The sequence below is a fragment of the Capra hircus genome, chromosome 20 (assembly GCF_001704415.2).
Source record: "Capra hircus breed San Clemente chromosome 20, ASM170441v1, whole genome shotgun sequence".
NCBI lineage: Eukaryota > Metazoa > Chordata > Mammalia > Artiodactyla > Bovidae > Capra > Capra hircus.
In genome coordinates, this window is record NC_030827.1 from 1,669,137 (window position 1) to 1,692,103 (window position 22,967).

The 22,967-nt window shown below is 46.1% G+C and overlaps 1 protein-coding gene across 1 annotated transcript in view; it reads left to right on the forward strand.

Annotated features, from left to right (window-relative positions):
• DOCK2 (dedicator of cytokinesis 2) overlaps positions 1–22,967 on the forward strand; it is a 462,975-nt gene that overhangs the window by 53,786 nt on the left and 386,222 nt on the right. The window contains exons 10-16 of the mRNA XM_018065716.1: positions 7,423–7,558; positions 9,850–9,925; positions 10,878–10,954; positions 11,548–11,673; positions 12,875–12,999; positions 21,021–21,119; positions 22,827–22,899. Of these exons, the coding sequence (XP_017921205.1) occupies positions 7,423–7,558; positions 9,850–9,925; positions 10,878–10,954; positions 11,548–11,673; positions 12,875–12,999; positions 21,021–21,119; positions 22,827–22,899 (712 nt within the window). The remainder of the gene's footprint in view (positions 1–7,422; positions 7,559–9,849; positions 9,926–10,877; positions 10,955–11,547; positions 11,674–12,874; positions 13,000–21,020; positions 21,120–22,826; positions 22,900–22,967) is intronic.

Here is a 22,967-nt window from a genome sequence, read left to right on the forward strand (position 1 = left end):
CCATCTCACCCTCTGTCGTCCCCTTTTCATCTCACCCGCAGTTTTTCCCAGCATCAGGGTCTTCTCAAATGAGTCAGTTCTTCACATCAGGTGGCCAAAGTATTGGAATTGCCCCTTCAGCATCAGTCTTTCCAATGAATATTCAGGACTGATTTCCTTTCAGGTGGACTGGTTGGATCTCCTTGCAGTCCAAGGGATTCTCAAGAGTCTTCTCCAACACCACGGTTCAAAAGCATCAATTCTTCGGTGCTCAGCTTTTTTTATGGTCCAACTCTCACATCTATACGTAACTACTGGAAAAACCATAGCTTTGACTAGATGAACCTTTGTCGGCAAAGTAATGTCTCTGCTTTTTAATAGGCTGTCTAGGTTGATCATAACTTTTCTTCCAAGGAGCAAGTGTCTTTTAATTTCATGGCTGCAGCTACCATTTGCAGTGATTTTGGAGCCCCCCCAAAATAAAGTCTCTCACTGTTTCCATTGTTTCCCCATCTGTTTGCCATGAAGTGATGGCACAAGATGGCATGATCTTCGTTTTCTGAATGTTGAGCTTTAAGCCAACTTTTTCACTCTCCTCTTTCACTTTCATCAAGAGGCTCTTTAATTCTTCTTCCCTTTCTGCCATAAGGGTGGCATCATCTGCATATCTGAGGTTATTGATACTTCTCCCAGCAATCTTGATTCCAGCTTGTGCTTCTTCTAGCCCAGCGTTTCTCATGATGTACTCTGCATATAAGTTAAATAAGCAGGGTTGACAATATACAGCCTTGACATACTCCTTTCCTGGTTTGGAACCAGTCTGTTGTTCCATGTCCAGTTCTAACTGTTGCTTCCTGACCTGCATACAGATTTCTCAGGAGGCAGTTCAGGTGGTCTGGTATTCCCATCACTTGAAGAATTCTCCAGTTTGTTGTGACCCACACAGTCAAAGGCTTTGGCATAGTCAATAAACCAGAAGTAGATGTTTTTCTGAAATTTTCTTGCTTTTTCTATGATCCAGTGGATGTTGGCAATTTGATCTCTGGTTCCTCTGCCTTTTCTAAATCCACCTTGAACATCTGAAAGCTGTGGTTCATGTACTGTTGAAGCCTGGCTTGGAGAATTTTGAGCATTACTTTACTAGCATGTGAGATGAGTGCAATTGTGTGGTAGTTTGAACATTCTTTGGCATTGCCTTTCTTTGGGATTGGGATGAAAATTGTCCTTTTCCAATCCTGTGGCCACTGCTGAGTTTTCCAAATTTGCTGACATATTGAGTGCAGCACTTTCACAGCATCATCTTCTAGGATTTGAAATAGCTCAACTGGAATTCCATCACCTCCACTAGCTTTGTTCGTAGTGATGCTTCCTACGGCCCATTTGACTTTGCATTCCAAAATGTCTGGCTCTAGGTGAGTGATCACACCATCATGATTATCTTGGTCATGACGATCTTTTTTGTATAGTTCTTCCGTGTATTCTTGCCACCTCTTCTTAATATCTTCTGCTTCTGTTAGGTCCTTTTATTGTGCCCATCTTTGCATGAAAAGTTACCTTAGTATCTCTAATTTTTTTGATGAGATCTCTAGTCTTTCCCGTTCTTTTGTTTTCCTCTATTTCTTTGCATTGATCGCTGAGGAAGGCTTTCTTATCTCTCCTTGCTATTCTTTGGAACTCTGCATTCAAATGGGTATATCTTTCCTTTTCTCTTTTGCCTTTTGCTTCTCTTCTTTTCTCAGCTATTTTTGAGGCCTTCTCAGAAAACCGTTTTGCCCTTTTGAATTTTTTTCTTGGGGATGGTCTTGGTCACTGCCTCCTGTACAATGTCACGAACCTTCGTCCATAGTTCATAAGGCACTCTGTCTATCAGATTTAATCTCTTGAATCTATTTGTCACTTCCACTGTATCATCAAAAGGGATTTGATTTAGGTCATACCTGAATGGTCTAGTGGTTTTCCCTACTTTCCCTGCCAAGTCTGAATTTGGCAATAAGGAGTTCATGATGTGAGCCACAGTCACTCCTGGTCTTATTTTTGCTGACTGTATAGAGCTTCTCCATCTTTGGCTGCAAAGAATATATTCAGTCTGATTTGGGTATTGACCATCTGGTGATGTCCATGTGTAGAGTCTTCTCTTGTGTTGTTGGAAGAGGGTGTTTGCTGTGACCAGTGCATTCTCTGGGCAGAACTCTATTAGCCTTTGCCCTGCTTCTTTCTGTACTTCAAAGCCAAATTTGCCTGTTACTCCAGGTGTTTCTTGACTTCCTACTTTTGCATTTCAGTCACCTATAATGAAAAGGACCTCTTTTTTTGGGTGTGAGTTCTAGAAGGTGGTGTAGGTCTTCATAGAACCGTTCGTTCAACTTCAGCTTCTTCAGCATTACTGGTTGGAGCATAGACTTGGATTACTGTGATATTGAATTGTTTGCCTTGGAAATGAACAGAGATCATTCTGTCATTTTTGAGATTGTATCCAAGTACTGCATTTTGGAGTCTTTTATTGACTATGATGGCTACTCTATTTCTTCTAAAGGATTCTTGCTCCCTGTAGTAGATATAATGGTCATCTGAGTTAAATTCACCCATTCCAGTCCATTTTAGTTGGCTGATTCCTAAAATGTCGATTTTCACTCTTGCCATCTCCTGTTTGACCACTTCCAATTTGCCTTGATTCATGGACCTAACATTCCAGGCTCCTAAAGAGCAATGCAATATTGCTCTTTACAGCATTGGACTTTACTTCTGTTACCAATCACATCCACAGCTGGGTGTTGTTTTTGTTGAAACAATAAGAATTTAGTTTCTCGCAGTTTCAGTGCCTGGAAGTCCAAGACCTAGGTGTTGGCAGTGCTGGTTTCTTTGGAGGCTTCTCTCCTTGCCTTGCAGATGGCCACGTTCTCCTTGTGTGTTGTTCTTCTGTGCCTGTGTCCCAAGGTCCTTATAAGGACACCAGTCATATTGGATTAGTGCCTACTCTAATGACCTCATTTTAGCTTAATCACCTCTCTAACCCCCCTGTCTCCAAATGCAGTCATGTTCTGAGACATGGGAGGTCAACATATGAGTTTGGTGGTGGGTGGGAGTGGGGTGGCATAATTCATCCTGTAGCATTTAGGAAGGGACCTGTCAGGTGACAGGGATTCTGTGGCTCTGAAATGACTCTGAAAGATACCAACATAGATATTTCAAAATATAAAAAATTCCTCATGGGAGAGGAGAAGTAATTAGGGATGGAGATCATTATGAGGGAAACAGGACCTGAGCTTTTAAGAATGGAAAGGATGTGGATATATAGAGGAATAAGAGGTAAACTTTAGAGGCAGAGGTACAGACTGGGGGCTTATGAAGAAAGATCTAGAGTTGAAAGTGAGCATTGTGTGTTTGTGGAGTGATAAAGAAATCTTTGTACAAAAATAGAGTACTTGCATGCAGAGAATAGTGGGGAATCAGTGGGATAGGAGAGCTGGAAATATATTATGTCTAGGACCTTTCACATCAGCTGGGGAAAATTAACACTAACAGGGTAAGAATAGGGAGCTATTACCATTGTAGGGGGGGAGAGAAATGAAATCATGAACATGGCTTCTAAAGATGAGTTTCAGGGGGATTTCAGGGTGAGTTGGAGGAAGGCGTCAGACAGGCCAGAGAAGAGGCTGTCCCACTGGAAAATTAACACTAACAGGGTAAGAATAGGGAGCTATTACCGTTGTAGGGGGGAGAGAAATGAAATCATGAACATGGCTTCTAAAGATGAGTTTCAGGGGGATTTTAGGGTGAGTTGGAGGAAGGTGTCAGACAGGCCAGAGAAGAGGCTGTCCCACTGGAAAATGAACACTAACAGGGTAAGAATAGGGAGCTATTACCGTTGTAGCGGGGAGAGAAATGAAATCATGAACATGGCTTCTAAAGATGAGTTTCAGAGGGATTTCAGGGTGAGTTGGAGGAAGGCGTCAGACAGGCCAGAGAAGAGGCTGTCCCGCTGGCTGGCTGTGAGATGATTAACAGCTCTCACTCTCAGTTGCCTACTGAGCAAGGCAAGAAACGCAAATGAGGCGAGGGGCTTCCGTGGTTAGAAAGCCCCCTCTCCCCAACGTTCTCTGTTTCCCTCCCATTGGGAGACTTGGGAGAATCTATTCTTCCAGCTGTGAGAGGCTAGACCGTGTATCAGTGAAGGGTTTTCCAGGGAAATGAAACCAATAAAATACATAAATACGTAGATTTATTTTAAGAATTTGGCTCATGTGACTGTGAGGGGCTCACAGGTCTGAAATTGGGAGGGCTGGACAGTAGTCTGAAAACTTGGGGAGGATTTATACATTGCAGTGTCTTGAGGCAGACTTCCTTCTTCTCTAGGAAACCTCAGGTTTTGCTCTTAAGACCTTCAGCTGATTAGATGAGGCCCACTTACATCATGGAAGGAAATGCCCTTTACTTAAAGTCAACTGATTTTAGGTACTAATCAGACCCACAAAATGCATCATAGATACATCCAGTCTAGTGTTTGACCAAGCAGCTAGGCAGCATAGCCGATCCGTGTTGACACATAAAATGTAACTGTGACAGCCCCCAAGCAGGAAGTGTGCACCATGTTGAGGCCATGTCTTGTTCCCAGACACTCTATATCTGTCCCTCTTTCTCCCACACCACCTATAGTGAGAAGCTGGGGATGGCTGCTTTCCCAGGCCGTGGCCCTGATGTCAGCAGACAGGTTGTTCCCAGTGTGTATGCCTGCATGAAAATTAGCTTTGAAGAGAAGTAACCCTTCTCTGGTAAGGCCAGAACCAGGGGTCTCTGCTCTGATGCCAACAGTGTGCCTCAACATTCCTTCTCCAGCTGAATCTCATCTGGAAGAGGGTCTCAGGAACACTGAAGCTTTAGAGTTGAACAGGGCACTGGAATGCTGGGGTGGTCCAGGTGGGTTTCCCTCCTGTGCACCTTTGGATGGTGAAAGAAATGCATTGTGGCATTTAGATTTCTTACTCTCATTATTCTGAATTATTTTTCGTGTAGACTCCCTATCTCCTCCTCTTTGATTTGATTTGGTGGGCATTTATCCTGTTCCTTTACCTGCTGGGTATTTCTATGCCTTTTCATCTTGTTTAGATTGCTCTGTTTGGGGTGGCCTTTCTGTATTCTGGCAGTTTGCGGTTCCTCTTTATTGTGGAGGTTCCTTGCTGTGGGTGGGGTGGACGAGTAGCTTGTCAAGGTTTCCTGGTTAGGGAAGCTTGCATCAGTGTTCTGGTGGGTGGAGCTGGATTTCTTCTCTCTGGAGTGCAATGAAGTGTCCGGTAGTCAGTTTTGAGATGTCTGTGGGTTTGGTGTGACTTTGGGCAGCCTGTATATTGAAGCTCAGGGCTATGTTCCTGTGTTGCTGGAGAATTTATGTGGTATGTCTTGCTCTGGAACTTGTTGGCTCTTGGGTGGAGCTTGGTTTCAGTGTAGGTATGCAGGCTTTTGGATGAGTTCCTATCAGTTAATGTTGCCTGGAGTCAGGAGTTCTCTGGTGTTCTCAGGTTTTGGACTTAGCCTTCTGCCTCTGGTTTTCAGTCTTACTCTTACAGTAGCCTCAAGGCTTCTCCATCCATACAGCACCGATGATAAAACATCTAGGTTCATGGAGAAACACTGTGGCGTTTAGATTGATGGACTTTGGGGTCAGAGTGACCAGGCAGTGTCTCTAAGGGCTAAGGTCATGTCCTGGGGGAAGACCTTTATCTCCCTTGTGTCTTGGTTTCCTCGTATGTTGAACTGGGCTACAGTAATAGTATTGGGCTTTCCTCGTGGCTCAGTGGTAAAGAATCCGTCTGCCAGGATAGGAGATATGGGTTTGATCCCTGGGTCGGGAAGATCCCCTGGAGGAGGAAATGGCAACCCACTTCAGTATTCTTGCCTGGAGAATCCCATGGACAGAGGAGCCTGGTGGGCTACAGTCAGTGGGGGTCACAAACGGTTGGACAGGACTGAGCATCTAAACAACACATAGTATTAATGATAGAACTTTGGAGAGTTGTTAAGACTCAAAGAAGGCAATGATGTGTGAGCCACTTCTCACAGTGTTTGAGACATCAGTGTGTTCACAGCTGCTGCGTTCCTCCTTCTGAGCACACAATTCAGTACACTTCTCTGCCCTCCTTGCAGTTAGGTATGGCCATGGCCCTTGCTTTGGCCAATGAAACGGGAGTGGAAGTGATATGCCTCTCTTCTGGGTGGAAGTTTTAAGAGCCAGTAAATGTCTCGCCGCATTCCCTTCCTCTGCTCTGGGGATAGTAGATAGACCTATTGTGAAAGATAGGTCATCCTTCAGCCAGCAGCCCAGAGTGAGTGAGTGCATGGCGTCCTGCCTATCTGCTCTGGACCTGTAGCCTGAGCTGGAGTCAACTCTTGGTGTTAGAAGCCCTGGGATCTTGGGGTTGTTTGATGCCTGGCTGATTTCCATACATTAAGTGAAGTGAAGTGAAAGTTGCTCAGTCATGTGTCCGACTCTTAGTGTGTGATCCCGTGGACTATATAGTCCATGGAATTCTCTTGGCCATAATACTGCAGTGGGTAACCTTTCCCTTCTCCAGGGGATCTTCCCAACCCACGGATCAGACCAGGTCTCCTGCACTGCAGGCAGATTCTTTACCACCTGAGCCACCAGGGAAGCCCAGGAGTACTGGAGCGGTTAGCCTGTCCCTTCTCCAGTGGATCTTCCCGACCCAGGAGTCAAACCAGGGCCTCCTGCATTGCAGGCAGATTCTTTACCAACTGAGCTATCAGGCAACATTAGGTGCTCAGTAAATGGTAGTTGTTTGGGCTTCCTGGGTGACTTAGTGGTAAAGAATTTGCCTGCCAGGGCAGGAGATGTGGGTTCGATCCCTGGGTCGGAAAGATCCTCTGGGGAAGGGAATGGCAACCCACTCCAGTATTCTTGCCTGGAGAATCCCATGGACAGAGCAGCCTTTTGGGGCTTTGCAGTCTGTGGGGCTGCAAAGAGTCAGACTCGATGGAGCAGCTGAGCACACATGCAGATAGTAATTGTTAGGGTTTCCCTTCTTCCTTTTGCCTTTTCCCTCAGAGATGCTGAGCAGTGACCAGACGGATGGAGTCATTTGTAGCAAATGCTATTTTTGGATCCGTCCACTGGCATATAGGAACTCCTGTCTGTATAGCTGACATCGCACCTCTATCCTTCTTTTCTCATCAATTTGAAGTGGAAGAATCAGGACTGAACACCAGAGTCCTGTCACCCCGTTTCTTTTCCAAAACTCACCTGTCTTATGTGTGAAATGGATGTGATAGCTTGGTTTTCCACATTTTCCAGGACTAGTTGTATAATGCAATTATGTCACGTATACTAAGTGCTAAACATAGCCCCCTCCCTGAATTCTCTATTACTAGGTTTTCTTTTCTACTTTTTGTGCATCAGACACAATATGTAACTATTCCCTTCTTGCCCTACAGGATCTTGGAAACAAAGACCTCAACAGGGACAAAATTTACTTAATTTGTCAAATAGTCCGAGTTGGGAAGATGGATCTTAAGGACACGAACACAAAGAAGTGCACGCAGGGACTGAGGCGGCCCTTCGGGGTGGCAGGTAAGGGCACGCACACAGCACCTCCCGTTCCTGGAGTGCACGTCCTAGGTGACTGCGCTTCAAAGACTTTTTCTTTCGCTCTCCTCCTTGCCCTCCCTTGCTCAAAAACCTATGCCAGGCAGCCCCTAATACTTAACTTTCTTGAGATTAAATCAAAGTAATTGATGACTAAGTGCAGATTTATGACGAAGATGGTGAATAATGAAATCCCTGCATCTGGGGCAGAGCGCTGGGACCACGGAGCCGTCTGAGCCGTTGGCACCTTCGCTCCCAAGCACGGTGGAAAAGAAAGAACAATACAGGCAGGATCTAATTATGAGGAGCAAATCATCCTTTAAGAAAATTACCCAGGACAGGAAGTGCAGTTACACAGAATGAGTCACCCGCTACACAGCTCAATTCTGGGTTGGACCCTTGGCACAACCGCGTGAGGCTGCTTGAGATAAACATCACCTCTGCATTTCTCTCCAAGCCTCAGCTCTCCTGGGAGTTTCCAAGACTTCATTATGCTTGTCCCACTTTTATGGGTTTTGTTATATTTGACTTTCACTTGCCTTATTATTTACCTAATATATTTTCTTTTAATTAACTCACTTTATTTAAGCTAAAGTACATTCTTTTTTCTTAAAAGACAATTTAGACACACACACAAAAAAGTAAATAGCAGTTCTGTATGCCAGTTTTACTTCTTTTGGTTAAAATATAACATTTTAGTTGTGTACCATTTATAATCCCTGTATGCCATATCTAAACCCAATGTCTCAGATTTCTCCTGAGGACACCCAGATCTTCTGTCATGACAAATCAGCCGGTTCTCCAGCAAGTCCCCTGGCACTTCTTGCCAAGTGGCAGAATGGGAGAAATGAGCTTATCCTGAGCTAACTGGTGTTTAAACTGGCATTATTGCCAGCTAGCTAGATAGGTGATCTTGGACAAGCATTTTCCCCAGGGCCTTAGTTTCCTTGTCTGCAAAATGAGGGACTTGGACCTGGTGGATCCACAACCTGCTCTAAATGCTCTGTTTCTGTATGAGGGACACTCCTGACCTCACCACGTACCTGTTAAAGCAGCGAGGGCCTTACTGCAAAGTGTGTCTTTGTCTCCAGCTGTAACTGGCTTTCTCTTCTGGTTTCTAATGACAGCAATCTGGTGTAAATGAAAGATTTAGGGATAGATTGCTTCAGGCATTGCTGGATCCAGGAATCAAATGAATTTTCATCTCTCTCCCTCTCAGCTCCTGTGTCCTTTTGCTAACTTATTCTGAAGATGACTGTCCAATGAGTTGGCTAGCTCTTCCAGGTTTGCATCCTACCTGCTTAGCAGTCCAGGGGAAAGAGAGTACTTCTTTTCCATTAGTTTCAGGTGAAGCTCCAAGAGCTAAAATATATGCCATTTGCTCATCCGCAAAGTACTTATCCTGGGCCAGGGGGATTTGGTTCCCTGATCCCCCAGGATATAACTCTGGAGCCAGAGGGAGATTGTGCTACCCAAATATAGCTCACTGAGAATAGGTGAGGGGAGTGTCTGTTTATCAGAAAGAATGGATGCTGATCAGTTCAAATAACAGTTTTCCCTCTTCCTCTCAGCTCCCTAACTCCCCTTTTGAGCTAGACACAGTCACTAGTCGATCCCTACCTGGGCAGCTTTAATGGCTCTCTGACGGGGGCCTGGAGCGTTTGAGGAATTTCTTGTCGCTAGGATTTCGGCCCTATTTGGCTAGCGAGTTTCAGTGCTCCCCCCCTGCCCCCATTTCTATAGTCCCTGCTCTGGGGCAAGAGTTCTTTACCTTGGTTTCATGGGCCTTCAGTAGCTCATTCAAGGAGAAGTTTCAGAAGATCCAGGATCCTTCTGGAAATGTAGGGTTCAGATATGTGTCTGTGAATATGAACACATTTTAAAAGAGGGCGCTTAGCTCTTCAGACCCTACCGGGAGTCACTGTGCTTGGGTTTTGTCAGTATAGTAGGCCTCTAATAGGAATGTCACTGTGCTTGGGTCTTGTCAGTATAGTGGACCTCTAATAGGAGTATGTCAGAAGCAAACCTGACTGCGTAGTTCCGTGGACATGGCTCTGGCTCAGCCTCTGCTAAGCCCCTGGCTCTTGAACGTTTCTCTGGCTGCCCTCCTCCCAGCCTGGCTTACCCACAGGTGTTTGCCAGGTGGCCGATGCTGGCTTTCCTGCCTTTTTAAGCTTTCCTGTCCCAGCTCCCTGCCCTACGGTCTCATCCCGTTGTCATCCCTTCCTGGGAGCAGGAGGGCTTAAGCCGTTAAGTCGTTTCTCTTCTTTTTCTAGTTATGGATATAACAGACATCATCAAGGGGAAAGCAGAGAGTGATGAGGAAAAGCAGCACTTCATTCCTTTTCACCCGTGAGTGATTTTCCATTACTTTATATTCTCTGAAACCATATTTTTCCTGATTGAGGACCACTCAGAAGCAGGATGAACTGGTTCCCTGAGTTGATAACAGCGTTAGGACCTTCCAAGAGGAAAGGGTAAGAATAATGGTCTCAGTGCCTAGGCATTCGAAACCATCCAGCTTTTGACCTGTTCGTTCATCAGGTGTTATTTATTTAACAAGCTTTGATTGAAAGCTGGCAGAGAGCTGGGCATTGCGCTAGGCATAGAGCATGAGGTGGTAAACAAGATCAACATGGCTGTTTTCATGAAGCTTACATTTAGGTGGGGAATTAAATGGGTAGGTAACAACAGATCAGTGCATCAAGTACAAATATGACCAGGACCGTGAAGCTACGAAGCAGCAGCGTATCAGGAGCATATAACAGGGAGTCGGGCCCTAGTTCTCATGGGCACGCATACCCATGACTTTAAAGGAGGGCAGTGAGGAAGGTAAACATCGTTTCCTTGATCTAAAAAAGCTTGAGAGAGTAAGACCCCAAGCTTGGGAACATTGTCCTCATTTGTTTAAGGATGATTTTTTTTTTTTTAAACAGATAATGCCCAGTGACTTCGATTTAGCCTGTGATTAGGACTTAGCATGAGCAGCCAGAGCTTTGCCACCTTGCTGAGTAGATACTCACTTTGAGGGCTTGGGGATCCTTTCTTTTTAAGAATCTTCCTAGGATACAAATGGCCTCTACTTGTAGCCTAGGTATTCTCCAAGTTTCAGAGCCATATTGCTTTGTGAAAGAGAGAGATGTGCTTCTTGATGGCAGGTGCACTCTGAGCTGACATGGGCAGGCTCCCTTTTCACCTAAGGTGTGTAGAGGGGCTGGGCCACTTTCTGGAGCTCCTGAAACCACAAGGGAGGGAATCTATAAGGGTACCATGCAAGCATTTTGTGCTCTCTTTTCCTGTCTAGGGTAACAGCTGAGAATGACTTCCTGCACAGCCTGCTGGGCAAAGTCACAGCCTCCAAGGGGGACAGCGGAGGGCAAGGTACAGTGCCTGCTGGCCAAGCAGGCTGGACCTCACTTCAGCTTGGGCTCTCCCTTGGTTCTATAGCAACCAGCTCAAACCCCTAGACTCTGGGAGATATAACCGTCCTTCCAGACAGGCCATTATGAAGAGTGGGATCTTGTGATCTACAGAGATGGAAATCTCTACCTGAGAAATAGAAGGGAGACATGTCCTTGTGCTGGAAGGGAGAGAGGAACTGGTGTATCCTGACTCTTTCCTATGTGTCAGGCACTGTGAAATGTTTCCTTGTTTGCTTCCCTCCTTCCCACAGTCCTATAAGATAGATGGGATCAAGCCTACTTTACGCAGGTTGGGTTTAGAGGGGTGTGATGAAGTGACAGAAGCTGGTCCTGCTAGAAGTAACTGGTGGGATTCAAATCAGAGGTGTCTCACTCCAGAGCTCTTGGCATCCCAACTTCTGGCCTCCCCCAGGGCTGGGTCACTGCGTCTGTGGCTACTTGTCTCTGCTTCCATGATCTTCTCCGGAGAGAGAACGTGGGGAGAAACCATGGGAGGGAGAGGCTGAGAGGGCCCCTTGAAGTTGGCTCTTCATTTTGAGTGCTCCCTTCCAGGCCTCTGGGTGACCATGAAGATGCTCGTGGGCGACATCATTCAGATCCGCAAGGACTACCCACACCTCGTGGACAGGACGACCGTGGTGGCCAGGAAGCTGGGGTTCCCGGAGATCATCATGCCAGGTTCTCCTCCCCCCGGGAGGGGTTGACGGTGGCCTAGCTGCTCTGACCCATTTTCTTTTTCAACAGCCAACTCCTTTCTTTTCTACTGCTTTTCTCTATTTCTTTCCCTGATGGCAACTGCTGAAAACAGCTGTATATCCAAAACTACATGCATTTACATGATAAACATAAACACATGAATATATACACATGCACTTCCCCTCACAATTGGAATCACGCTTTATACACTTTCTGTCCCATTACTTGCTATTCTCTGCGCAGTGTTCTGTGACTGACTTATCACGTAATAATTTACCATGGACATCCACTTCACTTCATGTGGAATAGTTTCGCTCTTCCTGGGGGTGAATATGGTCATTCTCTTGAATTGTTAAGCGATTTTTTATTACAGAAATAGTCCACACTTGTCATAAAGTGTCCAATAACATGAAAAAGGGATACAACGAAACGGTGAAAGCTCTCTTAAATCTTTGTCTCCAAAAGTAACCACAACGATATATAGTTTGCAAATGTGTATGTAAAAAAAAAAAAAGTGAATGCGATTCAATACTAATACTCTTTTGAAACTTGCCTGTTGCCTTGAACTTGAGCCCAGTGCTTGTGCCCGTGACCAGTCTCACTGACTAAGCCCTTCTTTCCGCAGCTGAGTCCTGCTCCACTGCAGTCACAGGTTACGTACGCCTGCCTTTACTAAGGCATCAGCTCCTGTGCGCTCCCTGCAGGGTTTTCAGCCATCACCACCCCCTCAACTCCTGAAGACCCTCCCTACCTTGTCCCTGGCCCTGTCCGTGTTACTTGGACACATTCTGTCTCCTTCTGCACAGTAAAAGACCCATGGAGAGAACTGTCAGTGGTTGTTACTCATGCACCAAGATCAATCCAACTGAAGCTTTACTTTGCCTTCCCAGAAGGTGTCACTAGAGGACGAAACTTAAGTGATTTTAATGGAGAGAAAAACATGCCCAGTTGTGACCACCTCCCCTTTTGCAACTAGTTTCCTACTGTTCCTCCATCCTCTTGTCACCTTCTGCTCCTGTCTCCCTGATGAAGTGAAAATGCTTTCCCAAGTAGTTCTGATTTTCGTATCATTAACAGACGTCAGGGTGGGGCACTGCCACCAGTCCCCTACTCCCTGCGCCCTCTGGTTGGCGTCTCGCGCGCTGCACAGACTCCAGCTCTTGTCTCCCTCCCTCTGCCCCAGGGGACGTCAGGAATGACATCTACATCACCCTCTTACAAGGCGACTTTGACAAGTACAGCAAGACCACACAGAGGAACGTGGAAGTGATCATGTGTGTGTGTGCGGAGGACGGCAAGACGCTGCCTGTAAGGGACCCTGCCGTTGCCCTGGGTGACAGGGCCCTCCTTTTCATTCTTGATCCTGCTCTCTAAGTGCCAGGTGCCTTCGGGGGGCGGTGCTGAGTAATGTGATACACACCTTTAGAGTGGCTGGCCCGGTAGCCCATAATAAGCCCTGGGGTGTTGTTATTTCTTTACAGCAAAGCAGTTGGCTTTTCCGTGTCTGTCCCTTTCCTTTCATGACCTCTTATTCCTTTCTTGCTTGGCCTTAGTTTATATGTTGGCTTTTTGCAGTCAAAATGTTGTTTTCATTGCAGCCTGAGCTGATTTATTCAGGGAAAATACATGGCAGGAAAAAGGAACAGTACAGAGCCTTGGGCTGGTGTGAAGACACAGAATGTCCTCAAAACAGACATTGCCGACACTTAATCTAACTCCCCAGTGCTCAGCCAGACATTCTGGTGGAAAGCCTTACCCGTAAATTGGTCTCCAGAGGGCGGGCAGAGTGTATTCAGGAATGCAAAGCATATTGCTATAAATATTTATACAGCATATGTCCTCTACAATATTTGTCATGTGTGTTTACATTTATTTACTTATATTTCCTTTAAGGTTGTCAGCAGCTGTGTCCAGTGTGTGGGATGGTTTTGCTTTTCAATTGCTCCTTTTAGAGTGCTTAGCAGAAAATAAAATCGGCTCTCAGCGGAAGTTTCAGCATGGGCAGGTGTTCCTCTTAGGCCGCTGTAGGTGATCAGATAGCACAGGAGATGGGGGTGTGAGTACAGGTGGGTGTTCTGCTTTAGCTTGGGGCCCTAGAGCTCAGGCAGATTTCTCTACCCTCCACCTACGAATAGCTGGCATTCATCGAGGCATTGCTCTATGCCAGAGACTGTGATAAGTATCCCCTGGAGAGGGAAATGGCAACCCACTCCAGTATTCTTGCCTAGGAAATCCCATGGACAGAGCAGCCTGGTGGTCTACAGTCCATGGGGTCACAAAGAATCACGTACAACTTAGCCAGTAAACAACAATGACAAAAATGCCATGTGACAAGCATGATGCATTACTATTATTTCCCCCATTTTTACAGTGGGGGAAACTAAACCCTTGTCAAGTGAAATAACTTTCCCAGGGTATAGAGTTAGTATATGGCAGAGATGGGGTTTGATTTAACATTCTAGGCCCTCTTATTAAACGGGTTTCCCTGGTGGCTCAGTGGTAAAGAATTCTCCTGCCAATTCAGGAGACGCAGGTTCAATCCCTGGGTTGGAAAGATCCCCTGGAGCAGAAAATGGCAGCCCACTCCAGTAATCTTGCCTGGAGCATCCCAGAGGAGTCTGGTGGGCTACAGTCCATGGGGTCTCAAAGAGTCAGACATGACTGAGTGACTAACAGAAAACAACAAATAAGGCCTATAGATTAAAAGAAAAATCTCCAATTTATTTATCAGTTTAAAAATTAGGCTAATAGCCACTTCTGTCAAATTCTAGGAAGATTCATAATTATTTTTTAAATTTAAAGATATCCTCACAATTGCCTTTTTGTTGGGAAAGATTGGCTCCGTTAATTAATAGTTAAACAAAATCCAAGCATTTAAGTCATCCTCTTTTTGTTGGATTGTGAAACTTTTCTGAAAAATAAATAAGAAACACTTTGCTCAAAGAAACACAAAGGAAGAGCAGAGGGTTTTTATCTGAAAGGGAATTTGCATTTCACAAATATATAGACCATGCTTTGAAGTAATTTTTATCCAACTACCTGTTGGAGAACTCTAACCTCAGCTTCATTTTTTTTAAAACACTGATCCACTTGCCTTCAGTGTTGCTGGAGGACAAATTAGAAGGAATAGTAATGGAAAAGCAGGCCCCTTATCTTGTTTCTAAAACATTTTTATCAATACTTCCACCTATGCTATCCTTTCGAGTCATATCCAACCAGGCTGAATAGATGCACTTATCAAAGATGAATATATAAGCAGATATTTTGGAGACTGAAATGGAGAGGTAACTGCAGGCACAGTGATAATTCATAGTTTCATCTATGAGGTAAGTTACGGGGGAGTTCCGTTGACTGACTATTGAAAATTGCTAAGGAAGCCTGTGGGAGGCCTTTCTTTCTTTACCTGCTGAAGTAAAATACAATATTACTGCCTAATTAAGTGTCAGACAGCACACTCGAACATTCCTGTTTGGTTCTGGTGGCTTCCTGTGGGAACAGCCCCCTTTAGGGCCATCAACTTCTCTTCTTGATCCTCGGAGGAGCAAGGTCAGTGGATAGAGTATGTTAGCCGTGTCCTTGGCTCATGTTGAGGTCTCAACGACCATGCTCAGGAGGGCCTGTGGCAGAGAAGTTAACAAGGTGGGCTCTGGGATCAGCCTGTCAGTATTCAAATCCCAGCGTTGCCTCCAATTAGCTCTGTGATCTTGGGCAAGTTTATGTATCTGTGAAAGAGGGAAAAATGCTTCCCTGGTGGTACAGTCAGTGAAGAATCTGCCTGCAATGCAGGAGATCACCTGTAGCGCAGGAGACCCAGGTTCGATCCCTGGGTTGGCAAGATCTCCTGGAGAAGGAAATGGCAAGGCAGTGGCCAGTATTCTTGCCTGGAGAATCCCATGGACCAGAGGAGCCTGGCGGACTGCAGTCCAGGAGGTCACTGGAATCAGGCACAACTTAGCAACTAAACCATCACCAAAAGAGGATTAATAATCTCTTCCTCGTGGGATTGCAGTTTATACAAAACGGTTATCTGTAAGGAAGCTTGTTGTTGTTTAGTCACCAGTCATGTCCAGCTCTTTGCAACCCCATGGACTCTAGCCCACCAGGCCCCTCTGACTATGGGATTCTCCAGGCGAGAATACTGGAGTGGGTTGCCATTTCCTTCTCCAGGGGATCTTCCTGATCCAGGGATGGAACTTACATCTCCAGTATTCCAGGTAGGTTCTTTAGCACTGAGCCATCTGGGAAGCCTGCTGCTGCCGCCAGGTCACTTCAGATGTGTCCAACTCTGTGCGACCCCATAGACGGCAGCCCACCAGGCTCCTCCGTCCCTGGGATGCTCCAGGCAAGAACACTGGGGTGGGTTGCCATTTCCTTCTCCAATGTGTGAAAGTGAAGTTGCTCAGTCGTCTCTGAGCAACCCCATGGCCTGTAGCCTACCAGGCTCCATAGGATTTTCCAGGCAAGAGTATTGGAGTGGGTTGTCATTTTCTGCTCCAATCCTGGGAAGCCTGGCAGGCAGTAAATACTCAATAACAGGAAGGAGGTAACGTTTAGAGGCAGCAGTCCAACTGCAGGTTGAGGCCCTGGAAAGGACTTGAGGAGGTCAAATGGACAATCCAATGTAGATGCCTGAAGCAGGCTTAAGTGCAAATGCTTAGATGCTAGGCTGAGAAGCCTCTGCTCCTCTGAAACCAGCCAGTTTACTGGGGTGGAGGTAGGGCACAGGGGTCAGTGCTGTGCAGTGGTTAAGACACAACCTCAGGGGCCAGGCAGTCAGGCTGAAAGCCCGGCTCAGCCTGAATCCGCGGGACAACATTGAGCAAGTTACATAATCTCTCTATACCTAGGAGTCTGCCTGAAAATGAGATGAGCAGTGGAACCTTACTCTAGTGAATACCAGCTGAGGTAGTCTACGTAATAGGTGTTCACTGAAGTTCTCTATTAGCAGAAAGGTAGAGCCCTTATGGCAGAAAGTGAAGAAGAACTAAAGAGCTTCTTGATGAAAGTGAAAGAGGAGAGTGAAAAAGCTCAATATTCAGGAAACTAAGATCATGGCATCCGGTCCCATCACTTCATGGCAAATAGATGGGGAAACAGTGGAAACAGTGGCTGACTTTATTTTTTCTGGGCTCCAAAATCACTGCAGATGGTGATTGCAGCCATGAAATTAAAAGACACTTGCTCCTTGGAAGAAAAGTTATGACTAACCTAGATAGCATATTCAAAAGCAGAGACATTACTTTGTCAGCAAAGATCCATCTGGTCAAGGCTATGGTTTTTCCAGTGGTCATGTATGGATGTGAGAGTTGGACTGTGAAGAAAGCTGAGCGCTGAAGAATTGATGTTTTGAACTGTGGTGTTGGAGAAGACTCTTGAGAGTCCCTTGGACTGCAAGGAGATCCAACCAGTCCATCCTAAAGGAGATCAGTCCTGTGTTTTCATTGGAAGGAATGATGTTGAAGCTGAAACTCCAATACTTTGGCCACTTGTTGCGAAGAGCTGACTCATTGGAAAAGACCCTGATGCTGGGAACGATTGAGGGCAGGAGGAGAAGGGGATGACAGAGGATGAGATGGTTGGATGGCATCACCGACTCAATGGACATGGTTTTGGGTGGACTCTGGGAGTTGGTGATGGACAGGGAAGCCTGGTGTGTTGCGGTTCGTGGGGTTGCAAAGAGTCGGACACAACCGAGTGACTGAACTGAACCGAGAGCCATCTCAGGCTTGACTACCGCCTTGTGGACACTAACTGGCATCTTCCCATGATAAGACTGACCTCGTCAGCCTAGAGTACTTTCAGACTCTCAAAGTGTGTTCAGGCCCCTGATGTCCTTTGTTCCTCAGGTGATTCCTATGAGGTAAACAGTGCTTGTGTTTGGAGTCTGATTTTTCCTCCCACTGCAGTGTGTCCACCAAGGCCAAGTTGGCATTAGCTTTTCCAGGCTTCCTTCTACTGACCTGAAGCCAGTTAGGGGCTCTCATTGCTAACTGGGAGCCATGGGGGTGGGCAGTGGGGAGAGTTATTGTCTAGGCTCACTGGAGACATTGATTCAGTGCAGTTCAGTTGCTCAGTCACATCCGACTCTTTGTGACCCCATGAACTGCAGCCTGCCAGTCTTCCCTGTTCATCACCAACTCCCGGAGCTTACTCAAACTCATGGCCGGTCAGTGATGCCATCCGATCATCTCACCCTCTGTCATCCCCTTCTCCTACCTTCAATCTCTCCAGCATCGGGGTCTTTTAAAATGAGTCAGTTCTTCACATCAGGTGGCCAAAGTATTGGAGTTTCAGCTTCAGCATGAGTCCCTCCAGTGAATACTCAGGATTGATTTCCTTTAGGAGTAACTTGATCTTCCTGTAGTCCAAGAGATTGTCAAGAGTCTTCTCCAGCACCGCAGTTCAAAAGCATCAATTCTTTGGTGCTCAGCTTTCTTTATGGAAACATACACAGATCTATATTTTCCCTGTAGACATATACAGATCTATATTTTCCCTAAGACTGGCTCCCGTTTTTGGTTGCCATGCTCTCTCTACAGACTTGGTGACATTTAGGTTTATCTCTGAAGTGTCTATGGGGAGGGCACTGTCATAGGTCTTTCTCAGAATAGTGTTTTCCTCAGCCTTAGGCAATCAAAAATTTTCATCGTCAAGATAGTTTTGTGGGATTCAGTTGCCTGCTGTACAGCAGTTTTCCTTTCACCAGAGATATATGTGTGTTTTCAGTTTTTATAAGCTACGTGGGATTCACTGGAGCTACAGAAATGCTAAGCCCATAAATGTCCTGAGATATAAATCTTGGGAGGTAGAAAGCATCTAAGCTGCTATAGAGGGAACACTGGACAAGGGGTTAGAGGTGTGAGGTGTGGTCCTGGGGCTCCTCCTTTGGGGGCGCTGACTTAGCCTCTCGGGGTTTTTGTTTGCTCAGTTCTGCAATGGGGATAATGACAGTAGCTGTCAGAGGTGATTGTGAAGCGATCTGTACAAAAGGCACAGCACAGCGCTGGTCACATAACACTCTACATGGTCAGGAGAACTTTGGAAGCATGTTCTTAATTCAGTACCTAAGAAGTTCTGAAAGGCTCCATCCCACTGAAAAGAGAGTTGTCTGTCTTCCTTCACTTGCAGTTCCCTGGTTGTCCTTGTTCTTTTAGGGATAAGTTTTGAAAGGATGCTATATCCTTTTCAAATGGTTTCAATCTGGCTGTAGGTAGCATCAGTCTGTATTGAAATAAAACTCATTCTTTCCCGATAGCTCAGAAGTATGGAGCAGGCTCTCAAGTAAGAGGGACAGGATTGCAACTTCCGATAGCTTAGCTTGCTTCACCAGGGGACCCAGAGTGAAGGTATGTGGCCAGCTTTGGTCATTCAGCCTGGTAGGGGATCCACTAGAGAATCTGATGGAATCTGGTAAGAAGCATGGATCTTTACACCATAAAAAGCCCAGAGACACTTTGCAATTTGGGGGCTTGGGGCTGCAAAACCAGTTCTCATGTCCCTAGATCTCTGAAGATTTGAGGTTAAAATCTCTTGTTCTGTTTTAAAAATGGACCTCAAGACTCTTCTGGGCGACCCTACTTTAGATCTTGTTTTGGGACCAAACAACTGGAATGAACACAGATAAAATTAGGGGCTGGCATACTCTGTGGCTCAGCTGGTAAAAATCTACCTGAAATGTGGGAGACCTGGATTGGATCCCTGGATTGGAAAGATTCCCTGGAGAAGGGAAAGGCTAGCCACTCCAGTATTTTGGTCTGGAGAATTCCATGGACTGCATATTCCATGGGGTCGTAAAGAGTCGGACGCAACTGAGTGACTTTCACTCTCATACTCTATCGAGGGCTTCCGAGGTGGCTCAGTGGAGGGAAGTGAAGTCGCTCAGTTGTGTCCGACTCTTTGCGACCCCATGGACTGTAACCTACAAGGCTCCTCTGTCCATGGGATTTTCCAGGCAATAGCACTGGAGTGGATTGCCATTTCCCTCTCCAGTGGATCTTCCCGACCCAGGGATTGAACCCAGGTCTCCCGCATTGTAAAGAGACGCTTTACTGTCTGAGCCACCATGCCTCTTTTTGGCTCAGTGGTAAAGAATCAGCCTGCCCCTGCAGGAGATGCAAGAAATGTGGGTTCAGTCCCTAGGTTGAAAAGATCCCCTGGGAGAGGGCATGGCAACCCACTCCAGTATTGTTGCCTGGAGAATCTCATGGACAGAGGAGCCTGGCAGACTAGAGTCCATGGGGTCACAAAGAGTCAGATATGACCGAAGCGATTGAGCATGTACACGCACGTAGTCTGTTGCAAGATAATTCCTTGTTACTGTGAGGGTGATTTTTATGGCGAAGAATAAATACCCTATATTGGTTGCTCTTTTCTCACTCTCTGAGAGTATCCTTCCTGCCTTTCTGCTCAAAGCCAATGTGGAATCTTTCTTTGAGATCTTCAACTGTCATTACCTCCAAGAAATAATCTTTGAGTCTTTAGGGAGAACTGAAGTGATCTTTCTCAGTGCTCCATAGTATTACACAGTCAGCCCTCCATACCTAAACCTATGGGTTCTGCATCTGCAGATAAGGAAGGTCATCTGTACCACATCATTTTATATAAGAGACTTGAGCATCTATGGATTTTTTAAGTCAGCAGTGGGAAAGAGGGGGGGCCCTGGAACCAAGCCCCCAAGGACACTGAGGAACTGGACACATATATCTGTCATCACTTCGTGTTGCCTAGTGATTTCCTGCACCACACTGTGAGCCCTCCTGTCAGGTTTCCTGTCTGACTCATGCCCATATCCCAGTGCTTAGCCTGGGCTGGTGTCTGGAAGATGCTCCCTCACTGTGGGCTTCCTTAGCCCCCACTGCCCATGTGTCTGTCTGAAGGTTGATCTCCCTCCCCCTTGCCCAGCTTCTGCTGTGACCTCGATGTGTGAGCATCAGGAATCCATTGGAATGAGCTGGTGCCTGGCTGATCTGAGCCTACTGTAAACTTTTGCAATTCAGATATAGGAAACAAATAGGATTAAGAAGACTGGCAGCATGCAGCAACTCCAAGGCTGGTTACCAGTGACAGGAGGGCAGCCATGTCAGCACCTACTGCGCTCCAGTGATTTCACAATGCGAGTAATAGAGTCTCTGCAGTAAAGCAGCTGTCACTCCTAGGGCCAGGCACATTCATGGGTAAATCCGTAATGTAGAAGAATATCTGGCAGAAGGCTTAAAGAAAGAAGGTTATCTCAGGCCCTACGGCCAGCCTCGGCCTTGGCCCAAAACTGCCCAAGCATAGAAAATGACAATGCTATAGTGTTTTCTCTCTTTTCATTTTTCTTGGGTCAGAATGCAATTTGTGTGGGAGCTGGGGACAAGCCTATGAATGAGTACCGGTCCGTTGTATACTATCAAGTCAAACAGCCACGGTGGATGGAAACAGTCAAGGTAATAATAATAATAATAATAAACAATAACAACGATGATACTAATTGCAAACATGAATCTAGGGACTCTAAGAAACCTCCCTAAGGCCTGAAACAATGCCCATCCTGTGTCTGGTGGTGTGTCAGGCAGTGGAAAAAGTGGCCCAGCGGGTGAGTGCCTTAGATCTCTTGCTCACCCTTCGCTGGTCAGGACCTGGTCGCCTTGGAATTGTCAGATGGTCTCAGACTGTGCACCAGCCACCAAGTTGTGTCCTATTCATCAGTGAGGAGCGATGGAGCTTGGGAGCAAATGTGAAGCTATAAAAAGCTATTTAATGCCTGGAGGATCCCCTACTGAGAGGTTACCTCAGATGGAAGTGGCATTGACCACAAATATTTGCATTACCAGATTGTCAGGCTATAGCAGAAGGGAATAGTTTGTGTTAGAAATAGAGTATGGAATTAATTAATTTAGTGAACAGTGAAGCTTGATCACAGCTTCCGATGTCTCTGTCTTGTGATTAATAGCAATTTTTACTCACCATGTTCTCTGAACCCAAGCTGAAGACATGGTCCGGCTCCCCTTGTGGAGGGAGCTGTTCAAGCCTCAGTGGTTCTTGCCTTGTTGCCAGCATTCCCATGTTCCCAGTGGGTCTCCCTGCACTCATTCCCTTCAAATGACCTACCCATCTCTGGGGTCAGAGACCTATTAGGCCAGGCTGCTCTCTCTTCTCTGTGCTCGCTTGCACCCCAGTCATATCTCTTTGTGAGCCCTCATCACATCGTGATAATTATGTATTGCCCATGTAGGCTGCGGGCTCTTTGGATGCAAGCACACTGTCTAATGTCAGCCTGGCCGGTGCCTCACATAATGGTGGTAATGATTCAACGTGCAGTGGAAGAATTCCCACGTGACTCTTAGTTCTTTTTCTCTGAGACGCATAAGCACGTGATTTTGTGGGGTGGGGGAGCCTCAAATTTTATTCTCTGGAGCAGTGCCCACCAAAAACCTGAGTGGATTTCCCATAGGTTGCTAAGCCTGAAATGCACAACACAGAGATTGCTGTGGAGCTTTGGGAGGGGGATAGTGCAGACCCAGGCCGAAAGCACCTCCATCAAGGATACAGCAAAGACCACTCACTAGACAGTGAACCTGGGTGACTAAGGGGTGATGGTCTTGGCCCAGTGTCCTTGGAGGAATAAGCATCTGAACATGTGTCTAACCAAAGATGGGAATGAGCCCTAGCACGTCTCAAATATGACCAGATTCAAACATTTTTATTAATCTACATAAATGACAGTCTTCCAGCAAGCCCCCTAATGAGCATTGTTAATTTGCCAAGCCCTGCTGCAATTGCCTGAACTCCTGGAGTGTGTAAGGAAAACGTGCATCGCGCAGTTTGCAGTGCATCAAATCCTGCGCTAAAGTTATGTGACTTTTATATCAATTTGGGGAAATTCATTTTCCTCACTATAATTTACGGATCCCTTTTCATTGGCTGGGAATGCAGTTTGCCAAATGGATTACATTTGGTACTTTATTTTCTCTTCATTGCTAGTTCTTATGTAATTTATTTACAGTTCATCAGGCTTGATAAATGGGTGATATATCAGCACACAGCACTCTCAGCTAAATGGTCAGGGCTGCCTTTTTCAGAGGGAGGGCAGGGTGCAGTGGGGAGGGCCATTTAACTAATTGTCTCCTGAGCTCTGGTTTCTGCCTGCTGAGGTGGCTGTCCCTATTGAAGACATGCAGAGGATCCACCTGCGATTCATGTTTCGACATCGGTCATCCCTGGAATGTGAGTACTAAATGGCATCTCTGCGGCCCTAAAAGGATGGGGTGGGATCACTCCTTTTGGTAGTGGGT